General features: G+C 44.3%; 1 protein-coding gene across 3 annotated transcripts in view; it reads left to right on the top strand.

Annotated features, from left to right (window-relative positions):
- Positions 1–17,676, top strand: part of HEPHL1 (hephaestin like 1) — a 41,188-nt gene extending 23,512 nt beyond the window's left edge. For 2 of the 3 annotated variants that reach the window (XM_081197614.1, XM_081197612.1), the window contains 10 exons: positions 2,468–2,680; positions 4,074–4,287; positions 5,188–5,327; positions 8,309–8,443; positions 9,397–9,503; positions 10,006–10,228; positions 12,923–13,062; positions 15,372–15,531; positions 15,941–16,012; positions 17,301–17,676. In XM_081197614.1, the coding sequence (XP_081053740.1) occupies positions 2,468–2,680; positions 4,074–4,287; positions 5,188–5,327; positions 8,309–8,443; positions 9,397–9,503; positions 10,006–10,228; positions 12,923–13,062; positions 15,372–15,531; positions 15,941–16,012; positions 17,301–17,506 (1,610 nt within the window). In that variant the 3' untranslated portion in view covers positions 17,507–17,676. The remainder of the gene's footprint in view (positions 1–2,467; positions 2,681–4,073; positions 4,288–5,187; positions 5,328–8,308; positions 8,444–9,396; positions 9,504–10,005; positions 10,229–12,922; positions 13,063–15,371; positions 15,532–15,940; positions 16,013–17,300) is intronic. The other variant, XM_081197613.1, reaches the window with a different exon arrangement.
- Positions 17,677–22,252: the final 4,576 nt, after the last annotated feature.

Raw genomic sequence — 22,252 nt, 5'->3', positions numbered from 1 at the left:
GTGTCTGACTGCCAACTTTCTTCAGACGTATTGCATCTTTATGAAATGCATACAAACTTTGTTGTTGTTGTTGTTGTTGTTTAGTCGTGTCCGACTCTTCGTGACTCCATGGACCAGAGCACACCAGGCACTCCTGTCTTCCACTGCCTCCCACAGCTTGGTCAACCTCATGCTGGTAGCTTCGAGAACACTGTCCAACCATCTCATCCTCTGTCGTCCCCTTCTTCTTGTGCCCTCCATCTTTCCCAACATCAGGGTCTTTTCCAGGGAGTCTTCTCTTCTCATGAGGTGGCCAAAGTATTGGAGCCTCAACTTCAGGATCTGTCCTTCCAGTGAGCACTCAGGGCTGATTTCCTTCAGAATGGATAGGTTTGAACTTCTTGCAGTCCATGGGACTCTCAAGAGTCTCCTCCAGCACCATAATTCAAAAGCATCAATTCTTCAGCGATCAGCCTTCTTTATGGTCCAGCTCTCATTTCCATACATCACTACTGGGAAAACCATAGCTTTAACTATACGGACCTTTGTTGGCAAGGTGATGTCTCTGCTTTTTAAGATGCTGTCTAGGTTTGTTATTGCTTTTCTCCCAAGAAGCAGGCGTCTTTTAATTTCGTGACTGCTGTCACCATCTGCAGTGATCATGGAGGCCAAGAAAGTAAAATCTCTCACTGCCTCCATTTCTTCCCCTTCTGTTTGCCAGGAGGTGATGGGACCAGTGGCCATGATGTTAGTTTTTTTGGTGTTAAGCTTCAGACCATATTTTGCGCTCTCCACTTTTAAGAGGTTCTTTACCATCAAAGCTGTGTCATCTGCATATCTGTGGTTGTTGATATTTCTTCTGGCAATCTTAATTCCAGCTTGGGATTCATCCAGTCCAGCCTTTTGCATGATGAATTCTGCATATAAGTTAAATAAGCAGGGAGACAATATGCAGCCTTGTCGTGGATCACTGCCTTGTTGTGGCGAAGGGGCTTGAATAACTCAGAGAAGCTATGAGCTATGCCATGCAGGGCCACCCAAGACGGACAGGTCATAGTGGAGAGTTTTGACTAAATGTGATCCACCTGGAGTAGGAAGCGGCAAGCCACTCCAGTATCCCTGCCAAGAAAACTCCATGAACATACAAACTTAGCTTGAAGTCAAAGAAGTGTTAAATCAAGCTTACTTGCCTAGGATCAGCAAAAGGCACTTCTAGGGAAACTCTGCAAAAGTTTGGTATTTTTTTCAAGGAGGCCGCAAAGGACTGACCTGAGTGTCAGGACAGCAAGCCAGGAAGAAATGTAAACCATTGTCTTCTGCGAACTTAATTGTAGGGTTGTGTTAAATGCTACAACGCAGTCTGGATGAAGACTCAAGCCGCAGCTGCCTATTAGTATCCTCTCTGCAAGATCTGAATTATTTGGAGGACAAGTTCAGAGATGACTTGGTCCTGTTAATAATAAAGCAGGCAAGCATTAATGAAGTTCTCTAGACAGCTTCTTTGCCTCCGGCAGATAGGTGCCGAGTTCACAGGACATGAACTAAACTGAATGAGTTCATTATACATTGAGTTTGTGAGCATTCCTGTGAACCGAAATGGCACATAAATGATTGTGCATTACCCTAATGATGCACCCAGAGTTACTTACACATGTAAGTGAACTCATGTTTATTCTGCCCAGAGGATGTGGTGTCATCTTGAAAATGACAGCTGTATCTTTGATGTCAATCAAAGGTGGATTGAATCCACCTAGTAGCCTCACCGAGGCAACCAAAATCTAGAGCCCAATCACTGCTCTCCTCACAGAACCTCCCAGGACATGATCAGTTCTGGCAGAGGTGAATGTTCATCCCTTGTTAGCCGGGTCAACTATTCCTTAAGGCAGGGGAAGCCTTTCTGGCCACTGGAACAGATCTTAATCACCCTTTTCCCTGGTGGGCCCAGGGCACATTTCTTGCACATTTGTGTATAATGTGTAAAGTAAAGGTAAAGGGACCCCTGACCGTTAGGTCCAGTCGTGGCCGACTCTGGGGTTGCAATGCTAATCTCACTTTATTGGCTGAGGGAGCCGGGGTACAGCTTCCAGGTCATGTGGCCAGCATGACTAAGCCGCTTCTGGCAAACCAGAGCAGCGCATGGAAATGCTGTTTACCTTCCTGCCGAAGTGGTACCTATTTATCTACTTGCACTTTGACGTGCTTTTGAACTGCTAGGTTGGCAGGAGCAGGGACTGAGCAACGGGAGCTCACCCCATTGCGGGGATTCGAACTGCCGACCTTCTGATCGGCAAGTCCTAGGCTCTGTGGTTTAACCCACAGCTCCACCCACATCCCAGTATAATGTGTAGTTGAGCCCTAAAATCTGCCAGTAGGTGAGAACAGAGGAGCAGAGAGGCAAGGGTAACAAGCAGGTGAATATGAGCAAATTCAGTTGTGGGTTTGCAAAAGCACAGTATTCTGAGATGTCGAGTGTTTTTTCTACTTTCAGCTGTCAACGGCTATCTGTTTGGGAACCTGCCTGGACTCACCATGTGCAAGGATGACAAGGTTTCTTGGCATAGTATTGGACTAGGCACGGAAACAGACATGCATGGTGTTCATTTCGAAGGGAACACCATTCACTTGGGTGGCACAACCAGGGATACCTTTGCCTTGTTCCCTCACACGTCGGCAACAGCCCTGATGCAGCCAGACCGAGTAGGTAGGTTTTTGGGAATGGCACCTGAGCATCCTTTCTCCATGCGACTACAAAGCTGTCACCATGTGCATTGATAAATCACATCATTGTGATGCTCACTGGGTTATGAATGTTTAGAACACTGTAAATGTTGCTGTAGCATCCATACGTTCATGAACCTCTACTTTGAAGTATCAGTGTATCAACTGATTTATAAACTGCTTGAGCCAGAGGACATAGCATTGATGTAATGCAAGACACTGCTATGTTATAGTCAACATTGCAATAATACTATTGTCAGTGCTGTGTTGTAAGGGAGTGCCTTCCGCATGTGTGCATCTCCATCCATCAAGTTATACAAGGGCAAAACACAGCTGAAAGAGGCCGCTGCAGAATCTGCAGCAAAGTCTTCCTTCTATATCCATATGTATAGGGAAAGGTAAAAAGGTAAAGGACCCCTGGACGATTAAGTCCAGTCAAAGACAACTATGGGGTTGCGGCGCTCATCTTGCTTTTCAGGCCGAGGGAGCTGGCATTTGTCCCCAGACAGCTTTCTGGGTCATGTGGCCAGCATGACTAAAACTGCTACTGGTGCACGGAAGACCGTGATGAGTGCCAGAGTGCATGGAAATGCCGTTTACCTGTTTATCTACTTGCACTGGCGTGCTTTCAAACTGCTAGGTTGGCAGAAGCTGGGACAGAGCAACTGGAGCTCACTACCGTTGAGCAGATTCGAACCGCTGACCTTCCAATCCGCAAGCCCAGGAGGTTCAGTGGTTTAGACCACAGCGCCACCTGTGTCCCCATCCATATGTATATATGTGTGTAAAGCATTTTTATACCCTCCTTTGATCACATTCCGTGGGCAATTCGCAACGGGAGTAAAACATTTAAAATGTAAACGTACCACCACAGTCTGTTAGAGCATGGTGCTGATAACATCATGGTCACAGGTTTGATCCACCTGCATATTCCTGCATTGCGGGGGGGTTGGGATAGATGACCCTCGGGTCCCGTCCAGCTTTACAATTCTGTGATTCTGTGTGAAATAATCCAATATTCCGCTACAAACTCCTCCCTGGATCCTTCACTCTACTGGTTCAAATCTTCTTGTCAAATCTTTGCTCGCCTTCTCTATTCCCCACCTGCACCTTTTTGCTTTTCTAGCTTTCTACAGTCGCATGCCTCCTGACAGCTTATGCTCTCTGTTCACCTTGGCTTCGCCTCCAGCTGAACAGCCTTCCCTTTTATTTCATTCCCCACACTAATATATATTGTCTCTTCGCTTTAGATTGTAGCCAGCAGGCAGAGAGGTGCTGTATTACTGCTTTTGGTACAGTGATTTGAAGTGCAATAACACCAACAACCATCTCCTCGAGCAGCTAGCATGGTGATAAATGTCACAATTTCCTTTCAGGGACTTTCCAGTTGGTTTGCAGGACGTTCGATCACTTTACAGGAGGGATGAAGGAGCTTTATGAAGTTAAGCCCTGTGGCAAAACACCTCACGATGGGAGGCACTATGGAACCATGAGAACATATTATATTGCTGCCGAAGAAATGGAGTGGGACTATGCCCCCGATAAGAACAGAGCAGAGCAGAGGGCGGAGGCAATGAGCAAAGAGGAAAGGTACAGATAAGGGACAAATTTGATTTTGATAGGATAAACTGCCAAATTCTCACTTCTGGATCTAATTTGTGAACCAAAGCCCAGCTGTCCTTTGAGATTCACAGTCCTCTGAATTTTGTGATACAGTTCTTCAACTCAACAATGTGTTTTAAAAATATATATAAATGCATTATGTTAGGGGAAAGCACAGAAAAACGCATATGTTAGTGAAGATAGCATGCAGAAATATGTTGCACCGGGGTAAATTGCTTGCAGAAATGTGCATCCTGGTCAAAACTGCATATTTATTAAAATAAACTCACACTAAAATGCTAACAAGTATTCATAAGGATTTATTTTTCTAAAATAAAAAGAAAATAGCAAACTGATGTTGAAAGGTGGAGGTGGATTAAAATGTGGAAAAAAGACAACCCGGTAGAACCAAAATTCACAGCATCATCCTTTGTTTCCGGGTCACAGGTCATGGCTTCCTGACAGATTTGAGCTTCTGTCTTTAGAAATTAGGCACTTGCAGCCTGAGCTTATGTATATTTACTAAGAAGTATGCTCTGCTATTCAATGGAGTTTAATTCCAAGTACCGGTAGGTTTTGCAGAGAATTGCAACCCAAGGTACCTTTATCTTGAAGTAAACCCTACTGAACACAGTGGGACTTGCAGCTGAGGTAAATGTGCATAGGATTGCACTGTGCATCGCTTCAGCTATTTCTGTTTCAGCCCTCTCACATCCTGGGGTAAACAAGGCCAACAAATTTAACTGTCCAGCTATTCAGAACACAGTTTGTCTCTTCAAGTGTCGCCATCTTTCTATCACTGCCTCACTTTTTATTATTCTGCTTAAGAATGGTAAATATTTTGGGGAACTTCTAAACTGTTTTCTCGCCTTGTAAAATGTTTTCAAGTTACGGACATGTCTTTGTGAGCCAAGGTGAAGGCCTCATTGGTTCAAAGTACAAGAAGGCGGTTTATAGAGAATACAAAAGTGGAGATTTCGTGGAGCACAAAAAGAGGGGTGCAAAGGAGCGACACCTGCAAATTCTAGGTGAGAAATTTGGGGCTACGTAATTCATTTGAAACTCTTGAAGCACCTTGCAAATATTAAGCATTGGTGTTTGGTTCAGCTTGTGAGGAAAAGGCAAGGACGCAACATGGGATGAAAGCTAGCCCCTTTCCAAGCTGCCATCTGAATGCATCGACTCTGCAAGGGTTTGGTTTTTTTTAACCGCAGTCAAAGAGAGGCTAATCAAGCTTCTCACCAGGAGATGGAGCTACATCATTAGAGTTCCCCTGAACTGTCCCAATTATTGGTCCAAGTTACGTTTGGAAGAAACGTGTGTGCAGGCTTCTTCAATGATTTATTTTAAAATATTTCATTAGTAATAAGTTGAGTGGCTTCACTTCAGCAACGCATGCAGAGTAAACAAGATGCTTTGTGCAGCCTTTGTTTAAAGCAGGGATGGGAAACTTGTGGCCCTTCTGGTGTGGATTACAGGGCTGGCCCAACCATGAGGCAGACGGAGGCAGCTGTCTCAGGCGGCAGAAGCCCTTGGGCAGCACCCCCATGTAGGGCCATCTTACCCATAGGCACTAGGGGTACGGGGCACCCAGGTGCCAGGCTCTCAGGGGCGCCAGGCCCAAGAGTTGAGTCCGAGGAAGAGCCCGCCCATTGGCCGGAGCGCTGCGGCAGGCTCTTCTGCTTCGGGCGGCTCTGCCCCACAAGTTTGGGGGTGACCAAGCTAGCAAAACGCTGAGGTGGCCAGCCGGCTCTGCCCTCCTGCGCGCCTCGGACTGGGCAACGGGGGGGGGGGGGCGCCAGGCGGATCTTTGCATCCCGGCGCCACATATGCTTAAGACAGCCCTGCCACCATGGGTACCGCACCCGCCCCTGCTATTGCCACAGGAGAAGCGAGGAGAAGCAGCAGTGGTGGATTCCGGGGAAATCTTGTGAGACCTCATGGAATTCACCAGAAACTGCTGCTGCCACACAACTCCAGCAAGCAAGGCTGCAGTGGCAGTGGTTGGGAGATGACACCTTCCTGTTTTGCCTCAGGTGCAAAATGGGACAGGCCGCCATCCTTTCTCTCTCCATTTGGCCATACTGGCTGGGACTAGGGGGAGCTGGAAGTTCATCAGAATCTGGAGGACCACAGGTTCCTTTAATAGCTGCTAGAGAAAATATGAACAACCTTCTAGCACATTCTTTGTTGAAAACTAAATGGCACCGAACACAGTGGGATTTACTTCCAAGTTGGCATGCCTACAGTTGCATTGCTACTCAATTAATCTTTTTTTCTCTCCAATCAAGTAGCAGGCCTGGTTATTGTCCATTTCCAATCTTGTCTAGTGTTAGGATGAGAAGGTGTTTTAATGTTCTTATAAACTGCATTTCATCACAAGCGACCTCAAAGTATTTACATAACACATAAACAAACCATATAATTACAAATAGCAGAATGAAAATAAAATAAGAACCAGCAACAGTGCCGATAACATTAATAATAAAACTGCAAAATCGGTGCTATAAAAAGCAAGACAGATTCAAAAATTGTCTAACCATAGTCATCAAAAGCTAGAGAGAAAAAAACAAATACATTTCCACTGAGCAGTGAACGCCCAACAATAACATGGAACAGGATTTCCCAAACTTGGGTCTCCAGCTGTGTTTGGACTACAATTCCCATTATCCCCCAGCTCACAGGACCAGTCCAAAGACAGCTGCAGGCCCAAGTCTGGGAAACCCTGATATGGAAGGTTATGGTGCTCAGCATTTTGTGTAAATAAAAAAATTCCTTCCAGTAGCACCTTAAAGACCAACTAAGTTAGTTCTTGGTATGAGCTTTCGTGTGCATGCACACTTCTTCAGATACACATCTGGCTGACTGACCGAACCCAAAGGGTGCTCATCAATGGTTCCTCTTCATCCTGGAGAAGAGTGACTAGTGGGGTGCCACAGGGTTCTGTCTTGGGCCCGGTCTTATTTAACATCTTTATCAACGACTTGGATGATGGACTCAAGGGCATCCTGATCAAATTTGCAGATGACACCAAACTGGGAGGGGTGGCTAACACCCCAGAGGACAGGATCACACTTCAAAACGACCTTGACAGATTAGAGAACTGGGCAAAAACAAACAAAATGAATTTTAACAGGGAGAAATGTAAAGTATTGCACTTGGGCAAAAAAAATGAGAGGAACAAATACAAGATGGGGGACACCTGGCTTGAGAGCAGTACATGTGAAAAGGATCTAGGAGTCTTGGTTGACCACAAACTTGACATGAGCCAACAGTGTGACGCGGCAGCTAAAAAAGCCAATGCAATTCTGGGCTGCATCAATAGGAGTATAGCATCTAGATCAAGGGAAGTAATAGTGCCACTGTATTCTGCTCTGGTCAGACCACACCTGGAGTACTGTGTCCAGTTCTGGGCACCACAATTCAAGAAGGACACTGACAAACTGGAACGTGTCCAGAGGAGGGCAACCAAAATGGTCAAAGGCCTGGAAACGATGCCTTATGAGGAACGGCTAAGGGAGCTGGGCATGTTTAGCCTGGAGAAGAGGAGGTTAAGGGGTGATATGATAGCCATGTTCAAATATATAAAAGGATGTCACATAGAGGAGGGAGAAAGGTTGTTTTCTGCTGCTCCAGAGAAGCGGACACGGAGCAATGGATCCAAACTACAAGAAAGAAGATTCCACCTAAACATTAGGAAGAACTTCCTGACAGTAAGAGCTGTTCGACAGTGGAATTTGCTGCCAAGGAGTGTGGTGGAGTCTCCTACTTTGGAGGTCTTTAAGCAGAGGCTTGACAACCATATGTCAGGAGTGCTCTGATGGTGTTTCCTGCTTGGCAGGGGGTTGGACTCGATGGCCCTTGTGGTCTCTTCCAACTCTATGATTCTATGATTCTATGATTCTATGATTTTGTGTGTGTGTTTTGTGTTTCCATTTCTTATATTTTAACTTTGCATGCCTCTCTGTTACTTTTTGGCTTTTTCAAAAAACAACAACAACCACCTTAGGGCCCTTGATCCATGCAGAAGTCGGCGACTCAATACTAATTGTGTTTAAGAACAAAGCTAGTCGTCCATATTCAGTATCGGCACATGGCGTGGAAGCAACAGCGGCTGGGAATAAAGCACGCACCACAATGCCAGGTGAACTACACTGCATGTTTCCAAGTCTTTAGGTTCTGTTTAGTATTTTAATGCACACTAAACTAGAATTAATCACAGTAGGGAAATATGGAGATGTCTTGATGTTGGCAAACCTATAGGTGTGGCTACATTTTTAAAAATATCAAGTTAAGGTGGTTGTATAATTAGTACAATCAACAGATTTTGGCATGGGGTTGCTTGCATTGCCCAAGACCATCACATTGCTGCTATGGTGTTTTAGTGTGTTTAATTTTATTGTGAGTCTGAACTGTTTGTTGTAAGCTGCCTTAAGTAGCAGAAAGGTGGGAAATAAATATTTTATTTTTCTTAAAAAAATGATGTTTTCATTAAGGACTGGAAATCCTTAATTTTGGTAGGGGGTGGTGTTAACACCCTTTGAGTTTTGTACCATACCAGCTTGAGAACCATAAGTCTAAGGAAGACTGGCAACTTAAATTAATGGAATATGCTGAAATGGCTAAATTAACTGGAAGATTAAGAAATCAAAAAGACAACAAATATAAAAAAGAATGGAAAATGTTTATTGCATATTTACAAAAGCATTGTAAGAAAGTTTATACAATAGCAGGTTTTTAAAAAACACTTGTAATATTAAGAAGAATGTTAAATTTGGAAATAATTAAGAATAAGGAAATTACAGACATGTATAATATAAGATGATACAAAAGAACCAGGGGTGGGAATGGAGGGAAGTCAGGGATCTGAGTAATCCCAAAATGTGGATTTAATATGATGTGAAAATGTTTGTTTGTTTTTTGTGGTATATATTTACTGTTTTAAATTTATAATGTTTAGTTATAAAAATGAATAAATATTATTATTTTTAAAAGCTTCTGTTTTTAATGTTTTGGTTTTAAACCAAAGTACTGAGTTTCATGAGATATTTGGATTTTGACAAACTGTTCTTTATTCCTTTTTATATATGTGGACAGGAGAAATAAACACTTACCGATGGAACGTCCCACAAAGGTCAGGACCTGGAGTCTCTGATCCCAACTGTATCACTTGGGTTTACTACTCATCAGTGCATTTTGTAAAGGTAAATGTAGCGAAGGTGTGCCCCGCCCCCCACCCTGCGTTTTTTATGGGAGCACCCTTGGAAAATCTTTATTTGACTAAGATGTTAAATGAATACTATATTATCGAGCTCCATTTGTACAAAGCCAAATGTAAATCAGGGATGGGGAACAGTTTTCTGTTCTGTTCTGTTCTGTTCTAACACCATTATTATAGTTGTTAATCTGGCATGGCTCTTTGTTATCACAGTTGGTTTAGCAGCCTTTCGTTTAAAAAGTTGGTTCTTGAACAAAATAACTGCATGCATCTATAAATTAATGATGATGATAATAATAATAATAATAATAATAATAATAATAATAATAATAATAATAATAATAATAATAACAACAACAACAACAATAATAATTTATTGTTTATACCCCGCCCATCTGGCTGGGCGGCTCCCAATTGAATATTAAAAACACAATATAGTGTTTTTAACATAATGTTATTCCCTGTTTTCCATTTCTCTTTAATTCCAGGATATGTACAGCGGCTTGATCGGGCCGCTTATAATTTGCAGAAAAGGAGTCTTAAATGAAAAGGGTTTAAGAACAGACATTGACCAAGAATTTGCCCTTCTGTTCCTGGTCTTTGATGAAAACAGGTCCTGGTATTTGAATGAAAACATTGAGAAATATCTACAGGAGGATCCGAAGGCATTCAACCACACCGATGACTTTGTGGAAGGGAACAATATGCATGGTATGTTGCTGTTGTTGTTTAGTCGTTTAGTCGTGTCTGACTCTTCGTGACCCCATGGACCAGAGCATGCCAGGCCCTCCTGTCTTCCACTGCCACCCATAGTTTGGTCAAACTCACGCTGGTAACTTCGAGAACACTGTCCAACCATCTCGTCCTCTGTCGTCCCCTTCTCCTTGTGCCCTCCATCTATCCCAACATCAGGGTATTTCCCAGGGAGTCTTCTCTTCTCGTGAGGTGGCCAAAGTACTGGAGCCTCAGCTTCACGATCTGTCCTTCCAGTGAGCACTCAGGGCTGATTTCCTTCAGAATGAATAGGTTTGATCTTCTTGCAGTCCATGGGACTCTCAAGAGTCTCCTCCAGCACCATAATTCAAAAGCATCAATTCTTCGGTGACCAGCCTTCTTTATGGTCCAGCTTTCACTTCCATACATCACTACTGGGAAAACCATGGCTTTAACTATACAGACCTTTGTTGGCAAGGTAATGTCTCTGCTTTTTAAGATGCTGTCTAGGTTTGTCATCGCCCTTCTCCCAAGAAGCAGGCGTCTTTTAATTTTGTGAATGCTGTCATCATCTGCAGTGATCATGGAGCCCAAGAAAGTAAAATCTCTCACTGCCTCTACTTCTTCCCCTTCTATTTGCCAGGAGGTGATGGGCCTGATATGTTGTTGAGCATAGGATTATTATTTTAAAATGTTACTTCATGAAACATTCAGGTTTGCTACTGAACAGTTGCACAATGCAACATGCACTAAGCGGGAATAAATGCAGACATTCAAAGCGCTTCTCTGTTATAGCTCTGTTAGGACTGATGGGGCTGGAGGATAGGCAACACAAATTCTCCCTGCACTTAAGAAAGCATTGTGTCAAGAAGAGGGCACCTCCTGAGGTACTTGCTTTCTGAGTGTGAAAAGTTTTTCAAGCTGGAGAAACATTCAGACAAGGACCGGCGGGTGAAGAGGTAAATAAGAGAGGGGGTTTTCCTTGCAGGGCTTAGAAATGAAAACCTTAATACAAAGAAATGCTTGGAAATAAAAAGCTTTAATCTAAAGTAGGGATGTCCAACTGGTTGATCATGATCTACTGGTTGATCAACATCTGTGGCTGTGGCTCCCTAAGAAAAGATCACTTGGCTTCTTAAAAAAAAAATCTCAACAATTTTGGTCAATCCAATGGCCAGTTTTTTTATAGTGGGAGTAGATCACAGTCTCTTGAAAGTTGGGCATGCCTGATCTAAAGAAATACTTCTTCAACAGGAGTTCCCTGTTGCCTCCTTCCTGCTCTAGCGAAAGCTGATCTGGCAGGTTTGGAAATCCCCTGAAATGGCAAAGCATGTGGTTCAGAGAGTTGCCAGTAGGAGGGAGGAGACCAGAGGAAATCCACAAAGGCAAGGGATTATCTGGATCCAAGCCAATCATTCTAGCAAGGAGCAGAGGTTTTGAATAATGTACCATATTTTTCCGTGTATAAGACGACCCCTATTTTTTTTAACCCAAAATTAAGAAATTAAGTTGTTTAGCTTTGGGGGGGGGGAGGTCACTTCCACCAATTGCTCACCCACCTGCCCGCCACTGCCGATCGCTTGCCACAGCCACTGCTCATTGCACACCTCACCACAGCCGCCAATTGTCTGCCCGCTCGCCGCCACCAACAGCCCACCTGCCCAATTGCCACAGCCACCAATCGCCTGCCCAATTGCCACAGCCACAGCCAATTGCCAGCAGGCCTTGCTGCAGCCATTAAACACACGCCCCCTCTGCATTCACTATCCATGTACAGTGGTACCTTGGGTTAAGTACTTAATTCATTCCGGAGGTCCGTACTTAACCTGAAACTGTTCTTAACGTGAAGCACCACTTTAGCTAATGGGGCATCCTGCTGCTGCCGCGCTGCTGGAGCACGATTTCTGTTCTCATCCTGAAGCAAACTTCTTAACCTGAAGCACACTTTCTGGGTTAGCGGAGTCTGTAAAATGAAGCTTATGAGGAGATTTCACCCCTCCCATATCCAAGAATCTCCTGATGAGTCTGCTGATTCTCCAGAGAGGAGGGGCAGTGTTCTGCTCTCTACTTACTCTGCTCCAGCACCACATCAAAGAGTCAGTCAGTCAGTCAGTGTGTCGGAGAGAGAGAGAGATCTGTATAGATAAGGTTGCTGCTAAGAGCAGCTGCAGGCGTGAAGTTCAGCATTTTTCATTGAGACCACATTTAGCTCTGTATATAGTTGTATATTATAGTTGTAGATAGAATAAAGAAGATATTCTACAGAGCTGCTCTCCGAGTTGTTTATATGCTCTGCTATACTCTGCTGTGCGACGACTGTCTTCTTGTGGAAGTGAATTCAGTGCTCAAAACTCTAAGCTGTGAGTCCACAGCACTTTGACCTGTTCCTGTGCAGAAGGTGGTCTCTGGAAGTGCTACCCAGCTCGCCTAGCCCAGTCAGGGCTGAAGTGCATGAGTCCAGTTGGTGGCACTGGCTCAGGGGCGATGCTGACAGCGTATGTAACCTGAAGCGTATGTAACCCGAGGTACCACTGTATAAGACAACACCCAATTTTTGCCTTTTTTTTTTTTTTTAGCAAAAAGCATCGTCTTATACACAGAAAAATACAGTATATATCTGATTTTAATTTGCAGTGGAGCACACTGATAAACCTGCATGCCTCTGCAAACTTTGCAAATCTCTCCCTTCAGCAATCAATGGAAAGATCTATGACAATCTCCATGGGCTAACGATGAACAAAGGGGAAAACACCAACTGGTACCTGATTGGAATGGGAAATGAAATTGACCTTCATACTGTCCATTTCCATGGAGAGAGCTTTCTGTTCAAGGTTGGTATAAGCAAAATAGAACCATTTGCATTGTGACAAATAACTTAAATAGAAAACATTAGCTTGGGGGGGGGGTTATTGCAAACAAACCACATGTGCATGCACATCCTATACCAGCAGGAAATTAGTAGGTCACAATTAGTAAAAAGAAGTAAAGCATTTTGGTCATGCTGCTACAATTAGCTACTTTTCCATAAGCACAATGCACTTGGATTATATCCTATGAATGCCTGAAGAGTGATACATAGGTGGAGGGTGCTTCTATAAGTAAATCCCTTTGGTGGATTAGATTATATATATATATATGGCTGTGGGTGTATATCTTCCACATGGATGAGAATTCATATCTCCAACCATTTACTTTGTGCTGCTGGCAAAACTGCAGACAAAAATATGCTAAAATGCAGCTGATTTTTCACAAGAACTTTAAAAATAAATAAATTGCAGACTGATGTGGAGATGTGGAAAACTGAATTTAAGATTGGGAAAAAATAAGATAAACAAAAATGGACATATTTACTCATCCTCAAATGAGGGGGAAGGGGAGCTTCTTACCATATTTTTTGCTCTATAAGATGCACTTTTTCCCTCCTAAAAAGTAAGGGGAAATGTGTGCGCGTCTTATGGAGTGAATGCAGGCTGCACAGCTATCCCAGAAGCCAGAACAGCAAGTGGGATTGCTGCTTTCACTGCACAGCGATCCCTCTTGCCGTTCTAGCTTCTGGGATAGCCACGCGAAGCCTCCTCAGGGCAGCGGGAGGAACGTTCCCCCTGCCCTGAAGAGGCTTTGTGTTGCTTTCGCAGAAGCCAGAACAGCGATCGCTGCTTTTGCTGCGCAGCGGTCCCTCTTGCTGTTCTGGCTTCTAGGATTCAGAATATCTTTTTTCTTGTTTTCCTCCTCCAAAAACTAGGTGCGTCTTGTGGTCTGGTGCATCTTATAGTGCGAAAAATACGGTAATTTTTTTATCTTCTCAGAGTTACAAAAAGCAAACAAAACAGAGGGCATGATTCTGCCAAGCTAAGCACTTCAACGCCCCTTTTTTTTAAAGGAAGGGGAGGTGGGGAGAGAAAGAGTGTTAAGCATGTGATTCTCTTCCCCCACTGAAATAAGAGATTTCATAGTCACATACCAAAAAAAATTGTTTGCAATAATCACAGAGGATCCCCATATGGCTATTTCTGCATGGTGACTGGGTGGCCAGAACATACCATTTGGGCCACACTGCCCAAAGAGCTGCATAAGAATGCCCTCTGGTCATCTGATCAGCACAGTCACCTTTCAGACCAGAATGTTTCTAGTACAGTGGTGCCCCGCAAGACGAATGCCTCGCAAGACGGAAAACTCGCTAGACGAAAGAGTTTTCCGTTTTGGAGGTGCTTCGCAAAACGAATTTCCTATGGGCTTGCTTCGCAAGACGACAATGTCTTGCGAGTTCCTGCTGGTTCCCCCCCCCCTTTTTTCTAAGCCGCTAAGCCGCTTATCAGCTGATCCGATCAGCAGATAAGCCGCTAAAAGCCGCTAATAGCGCTAATCCGCTAATCCGTCAATGGGCTTGCTTCGCAAGACGAAAAAACCGCTAGACGAAGAGAATCACAGAACAGATTCTTTTCGTCTTGCGAGGCACCACTGTAATTTGAAGTTTCTACAGCAGGAAATCCCAAAAGCTCCTAAAAGCAGAGGGTGAGCTACTGTATTTTTCGCTCTATAGGACGCACCGGACCATAGGAGGGGGAGAACAGGGGAAAAAAATTCTCCCCCTCTCTGCTCAGCGCCCCTTCAGCGAAGCGGCAGGAGAAACGGAGCCCCTTCCATTTCTCCTCCCGCTTCGCTGAAGGGGCGCTGCGCAGAGAGGGAAAACTGTGCAGCGCCTCTCCAGTGAAGTGAAGCCTGGAGAGCAAGAGGGATCGGTGTGCACCAACCCCTCTCGCTCTCCAGGCTTCAGACGGCTATCCGCAAGCCTTTGGAGCGCAGTGGGAACTTCTGCTGTGCTCCAAAGGCTTGCGGATAGTTGCCTGAAGCCCCCGGAGCACAGCGGGAGTTCCTGCTGCGCTCTGGGGGCTTCAGGCGGCTTCAGCAAAAGCAACGCGAAGCCTCTGGAGCGCGGGGGGAGCTCTCCCTCTGCGCTTCCGAGGCTTCGTGTTGCTATCGCTGAAGCCAGGGAGCCTGCATTTGCACCATAAGACACACACACATTTCCCCTTAATTTTTGAAGGTGAAAAAGTGTGTCTTATAGAGCGAAAAATACAGTACTTTTACCACCTAGGGATAAGCTTTGAATTTACTCAATGCTCTCCTGTCTTTGATACAGAAGGATCACAATCACAGAGGAGATGTCTATGACCTCTTTCCTGGGACGTTTCAGACTGTTGAACTTGAGGCGTTCAATCCTGGGACATGGCTTCTGCACTGCCACGTTCACGATCACATCCATGCTGGGATGGAGACAACTTACACTATTGTTGAATCAGGTAAGGTTGCTTTGTAACATGGGTTTGGGTAGCTTATGCACCCAAGTAGTCACAGAACATGAGAACATGAGAAAAGCCTCGTTGGAAAGCTCAGTTAGTCCTGCACCCTGATCTCACAGTGGCCAACCAGCTGTTCTTATTGTTGTTAACCCACACACGTGGGTCTCTAGAGTATTGAACCTAATTAATATATCCTCTTACCAATTCCTGTCAGTAATCACAGGCTCCTGGTTTGGATAAAGGAGCAAACTGTGGTTAATTGAGGACTCCAACATTGCTTTTATTTCCTTTGCTCAGATTAATATATCCTCTTACTAATTCCCATCAGTAATCATAGGCTCCTGGTTAGGAATAAGGAAGAAATTGGTTAATTGAGGACTCCAACATTGCTTTTATTTCCTTCGCTCAGATGGTGTGGGACATGGAGTCACAACCACGAAATATGATACATTTACAGTCAATGGCAAGAAGACTGGAGAAGGTATGACTTTGGGCTGCTTCACATTTCATGGAGCAAACACAGGTTTGCCGCAAAAAGGACATTCAAGAGGCCAGACCGGGTTCCATAATGAGTGCGTGTGTACGGGGCTCATGTTCATAGATCATAGAATTGTAAAGTGCATTTGCCCCCGCTTCTTCTTCATGCTTTCCATATTCAATTTATACATTTAGGATGGGCGCACAGGACCCTGCTTTATACTGAGAGCTCATCTACACTTTGGTTTGCTCCACTGCTTTCCCACGGGAAAGCATGTGGTTGAGCGCTGAATTGGAATAAGGCAACTGGGATTTTCGTAGATTGCTATTCATTCTGATTCAGCAATAAAGAGTGGGTTTTCCATGGGAAAGCAGTGGGTCAAAGGCAAAACTGCTCAGACCCATGCTCTCTAGGCACAGAACAAGCAGAAGTGTGGGCTATCCCCAGGTCCAACCATTGCTCTGTGTAGCTCAGTATTGGCTACACCAGGGTTTCCCAAACTTAGGTCGCCAACAGTTTTTTGGGACTACAACTCCCATCATCCCTGGCCACTAGTTCTGGTAGCTAGGGATGATGGGAATCGTAGTCCAACAACAGAAGAAGAAGAAGAGTTTTGATTTGATATCCCACCTTTCACTCCCTTTAAGGAGTCTCAAAGCGGCTAACATTCTCCTTTCCCTTCCTCCCCACAACAAGCACTCTGTGAGGTGAGTGGAGCTAAGAGACTTCAAAGAAGTGTGAGTAGCCCAAGGTCACCCAGCAGCTGCATGTGGAGGAGCGGAGAAGCAAACCCAGTTCACCAGAATACGAGTCCACCGCTCTTAACCACTACACCACACTGGCTCTCAACAGCTGGAGATCCAAGTTTGAGAAACCCTGGTCTACACTAAGGTTGCCCATTCACACCTTTAATTGTCCCATAATTTCGAGTCATGGGTCCAGGCGGTAAACAGTGGGTTTTCCCAGGGAAACCAAAGGGGCCAAAAAAAAAACCCCTTCTTGGACCCATGACTTAAAATCACAGGACAAAGAAAGGTATGGATGGGCCCAGACAGACAGCAACCTTTCAGGGTTTCAGGAAGGACCTACCTGCTGAGCTTTGAACCTGGGACCTTCTACATGCAAGATCTATCCCTGAGCTATAGCCCTTCCCCAACTAAAAGGGGGAAATGTACAACTAAAAGCAAAATGTGTCAATCAGCCCACAGTGGGGTTTGTTTGTTTTTTATTTAGTTGACGTTTCCCTTCCAGGGGAAGGAATACATTTCTCACAAATGCCTTTCTCTTTCAGCAGGTAAAGGCAGAGCAGGAATAGAATTCTTGGGGAAAACTCTGGGCCCAGGAGAAGCCAGCTCGGTGCTCAAAGCTCTTTTTATCGCTGGACTTGTTCTGTTGGTAGCTCTCTTGATCCTTATTCTCGTCATTGCTTGCCAGAAGAAAAAGGCCCGTTATAGGGCCATAGGTCACAAATGCGATCTTCCAATGGAGTCCTTCTGATCTGACTGAACATGGCTTCCTTGTCAGGAATGTTGCTGCTGCCTTTTGAGGTGAGAGGAAACGCCCACACATATGGCCGCTTCCAGACGACCAGTTTATTTATCATTCTTCCCGATGTGCTCCCACAAAGTTCGCAGGGAGGTTAGGCTGTGTTAGCTAACCCTCCCATGTCCCTGAAGCAAGTGTTATCCCACATTTTACAGTGTGTTTCCCCACCACTTTCCTAACTGCAAAAAGTCCAATTTGGGTGGGTATGGGGGAGAAGGCTTGTTGTTCAGGAACTCCAAGTCCGTTTTAATAGCACAACCCTAATATGCCGATATGTGACTGAATCCCACCCCGAAATAGCGACAGTCCGGAAGCATCCATGTATGTTACACAGAGCGAAACTACAGCAACTACTACTACGGTGCAATAATTCTGAGTGGGCTTGTAGTTGGGATAAAACTAGGAATGATTTGGGGAACTCCCTTCTTGCCACATAGAACTTATTTCAAAGCAGGCCCCAGAACATTTGGATTTGAGTTAGGTCTGAAAGGGATATGAATTGGACCCTGTGGAGATACACACCTGAGTCAGAATCTAAATGAATTCTTCAAGCAACTAAAGGACACATATGGGAAATGAATCGGCTTGGCTGTCGGTTCTGTTTTTATTTTATTGTTTAATATTAGCTTCATTTGTCTGGCCACCCAGTAACTCATGTTCTCTAGAAAGCCCACAAAGATGAAAAGGACAAAATACAATCTTAACAATATACCGTATTTTTCGCTCTATAAGACTCACTTTTTCCCTCCTAAAAAGTAAGGGGAAATGTGTGTGCGTCTTATGGAGCGAATGCAGGCTGCGCAGCTATCCCAGAAGCCAGAACAGCAAGAGGGATTGCTGCTTTCACTGTGCAGCGATCCCTCTTGCTGTTCTGGCTTCTGAGATTCAGATTTTTTTTTTCTTGTTTTCCTCCTCCAAAAACTAGGTGCTTCTTGTGGCCTGGTGCGTCTTATAGAGCGAAAAATACGGTAATGTAAAACAACAATCCATGCAAGTGCTGCTATCAGCCCACTTTGTTGTTGTGGATGTTGTTGTTTAGTCATTTAGTCGTGTCCGACTCTTCGTGACCCCATTCACCAGGGCACGCCAGGCCCTCCTGTCTTCCACTGCCTCCTGCAGTTTGGTCAAACTCATGTTAGTAGCTTCAAGAACACTGTCCAACCATCTCGTCCTCTGCTGTCCCCTTCTCCTTGTGCCCTCCATCTTTCCCAACATCAGGGTCTTTTCCAGGGAGTCTTCTCTTCTCATGAGGTGGCCAAAGTATTGGAGCCTCAGCTTCAGGATCTGTCCTTCCAGTGAGCACTCAGGGCTGATTTCCTTAAGAATCTGCCCACTACCTATGTGCAAATTCACTTATGCGAGTGTAAAGAATTGTGCCCAAACTCTTTGGCTAATTAAACCATCTATGGCCTTTTAAACTTGGAGGGGGCAGGGATGTTGCTTTTGTTTGTTACTGTGTGCTATGTATTTTTGTGTTTTTATATTGTAAACTGCCCTGTGATCCTCAGATGGCAGGCCGTATATAAAAATAAAATAAATCGAGACATTCTGAGCAAATAAAAAGGCGTTCCTCTGGTGCCAAAAAGACCGCAAGAATTGTGCCAGATGGTCTCCTCCCACAACCAGGGTGCCACCACTGGGAGGGACCTCTCTCTAACAGCCAACAGCCTCAATTGGCAGCAGCAGGATCAGGGCCCCTGATGAGGATTGTAAGGCACTAGAAGGTACCGGTAGGTATGGGAGAAGGCAATTGGTTCCAAGGAATTCGGGGCTTTATTGTTTTAAACCAGAACCTTAAGTTAGAAACTAACTGGGAGCAGCTGGTAAAACAGTGGCATAATATGATCAAAACGCCCAGTTCTAGTTAATAGTCTTGCCACCCTGTTCTGGACCAGGTACAGTTTCCAGACCATTTTTAAAGGGAATTCCATGTACAGTGCATTGCAGTGGTCTAAGCAGGAGGCTACCAAAGATGCATAGAATAACTGTGGCCAAGCTTACCTCCATCCAAGTATAGTCTCAGCTGGTGCATCAGCAGATGCTGATGAAATGTGCTTTGAGCCACTCATCCTAATATTAGTAAACAAATTCCAAAATCCTGTTTCACCAGAAATGGCAGCTGGGCAAACAAAATTAGTGTGTACACCTAGGGTAATAATGCTTTTAATCTCTCTTGAAAGCTATTGTCCATTGCCAGTTTGTTCAAAGTCTCAGGAAGTGGCTTTAATTGCTGGTTTTGCTGCTGCTTCTTTGGCGATCACTCGTAGCCAAGTAAGATTGTCTTCCATTAACACGGTTTTAACAGTGAGTCCATAAGTGACTGTGGAGGCCAATTCTGGATCCACACATCCTTCCACAGTGGGGACATTGGTTTCCGGGAGGGAGCTGAGCATGGTATGGATTTGCCATACTTATCATGACAAGTAAAATCATTCAGTTCTGTCTCACTCCTCATGAGAACCTGTTGCAAAAGCCTTTTTCAACGGGGTCAGTCTTAGACCTAAATGGCCCTTCTATTTTTCTATTCTGTGAAGCATTTTATTGGAGTGCGTACCTTTCCCCATTTACCCCCATTTGTTGTAAATCAATAAAGTTTATTTGTGCTAGTTTTTGTGCTAACACTTGTACTAGCTTTTTTACCACAAGCTACTGAATTAATCAGCAGGCTACTCAAAGCGTTATCAAAACTCTGGAGAGATGTGGATTGCTTTGGCTACTTCAAACCCATTTTCACAGATACACCCCAGCCACAATTAAGTACCAGACTTTGCACTGGCATATGGTTGTGCTATTTAGATATTATTACTTCTTTAACCAATCATCTTGTATAGAGCGCTCTGCAAAAAGCTGAAAATTAGTTTGCTGTTCCATTCCATCCAATTTAAGACAGCAGTGCAACTGAAAAACTTTGTACAAGCTTCTGTTTTTCGTTTTTCTCTAACGAGGGCAATTCATTACAGAGTTTCAGATTGCCAGTTTGCATCTGGTATGGCTTCAGCGCTGAAATGAAAGTAAACAATAAATAAAGACGGAGTGCATTTAAATCACAAATCACTAATAAGTGGTCTTGAGATGGGTAAAATTCAAAGCAATGTTTTGTTCCATTACTGCTAGGACTGCAACAGATCATGTGTGTGCTTTTACAGAATGGTTAAGTGCTTCTACAGATTTTAAAGCACTAAACAGCATAAATAAAGCTGAATATGTTAAGCACTTTGGGGGGTGGGGTTGTGTAATTTATGTCAGAACGGAACTGTAAACGTAGCAGTAGTTCTAACAACAATCAGTGGTAGTGGTCAGTGGATTTAAATTTTATGAATTCTCCCATGTTTTTCAAAAAATTATTCTTGCAATCATTAAAAAGGGGTAAAAAAGCAGTAGGTCACAGCCAAAGGTTTTCTTCCCCCAATATAAATGAGTTTTCCTCCTATTATTATTATTATTGCTATTTTATAGAAAAAGAGGTGCCAGAACTCACCATGAATGCCTCCCTGGTTCTCTTATAATGGCAATGGCGCCCAACTGTTCCAAGCGCCCTTCCTTACTGAAAGGGTGTTGTTGTTTACTAAACATATATTCCATCCTTCAGTCCAAAGGTTCCTGGGGAATATGCAAAACAACAGGGGGTGATCTGCAACTACAAAGGAGGGCTATGTCCAGTGCTGGCACCCAGCTTCACAGTGCCCTAAAGAGTCATGCCTGCAACCGACTTCAGAAGTTTTTAGACGCCATGTTCACATTTGAAACACAGCAAGGGGAATCCCTCTCCGTCACATTGCCACGCAGACCAAAGAAGGGGCAGGGATGTCCTTTTTATAATACAGTGGTACCTCGGGTTACAGACGCTTCAGGTTACAGACTCCGCTAACCCAGAAATAGTACCTCGGGTTAAGAACTTTGCTTCAGGATGAGAACAGAAATTGCATGGCGGCAGTGGGAAGCCCCATTAGCTAAAGTGGTACCTCAGGTTAAGAACAGTTTCAGGTTAAGAACAGACCTCCAGAACGAATTAAGTTCATAACCCAAGGTACCACTGTAATATTTTATTCTTTTTCCCATATAGAAAATTGCATTTGTTACATTGTCTTCACCTGGTGCCCTTTACCTGATTTGTTTCCCAGGCCAAATTCCAAATCACTTTGTCCCATCCTCTGCATGTGGCACGGTGATTATTTGTTTTCTTCTGTTTTCAGACGTGGCGGAAGCTGGTTTGAGGGAAAGCTCATCAAAACATCTCTCAAACAGCTGCAGAATACCTGTGGGTTGCGGCTAACACCACATTTCATTATACACCTTTGGGCGCCAGGCAAAAATGTTCCTTTTTAACCAGGCCTTGACCTGATTGACATCCTAAACTCTTTTAAAATGTGGCTCTTTGGGGGGGGGGCTGTTATTGGGTTAAGGTTATTATTTTGATTTTGTGATCTTTAACAGATTGCGGATGGATCTGAGCTAATTCCTTATCCCGGTTACAGTGGTACCTCGGGTTAAGAACTTAATTTGTTCCGGAGGTCCGTTCTTAAACTGAAACTGTTCTTAACCTGAAGCACCACTTTAGCCAATAGGGCCTCCCATTGCCCTCGCACCACCACTGCTGCACGATTTCTGTTCACATCCTGAAGCAAAGTTCTTAACCTGAAGCACTATTTCTGGGTTAGCGGAGTCTGTAACCTGAAGCGTCTGTAACCTGAAGCGTCT

The sequence above is a fragment of the Podarcis bocagei genome, assembly GCF_964188305.1.
Source record: "Podarcis bocagei genome assembly, chromosome: 6".
Lineage (NCBI taxonomy): Eukaryota > Metazoa > Chordata > Lepidosauria > Squamata > Lacertidae > Podarcis > Podarcis bocagei.
The sequence above is the reverse complement of the archived record's forward strand: the minus strand, read 5'-3'. Positions and strand labels throughout refer to the sequence as shown.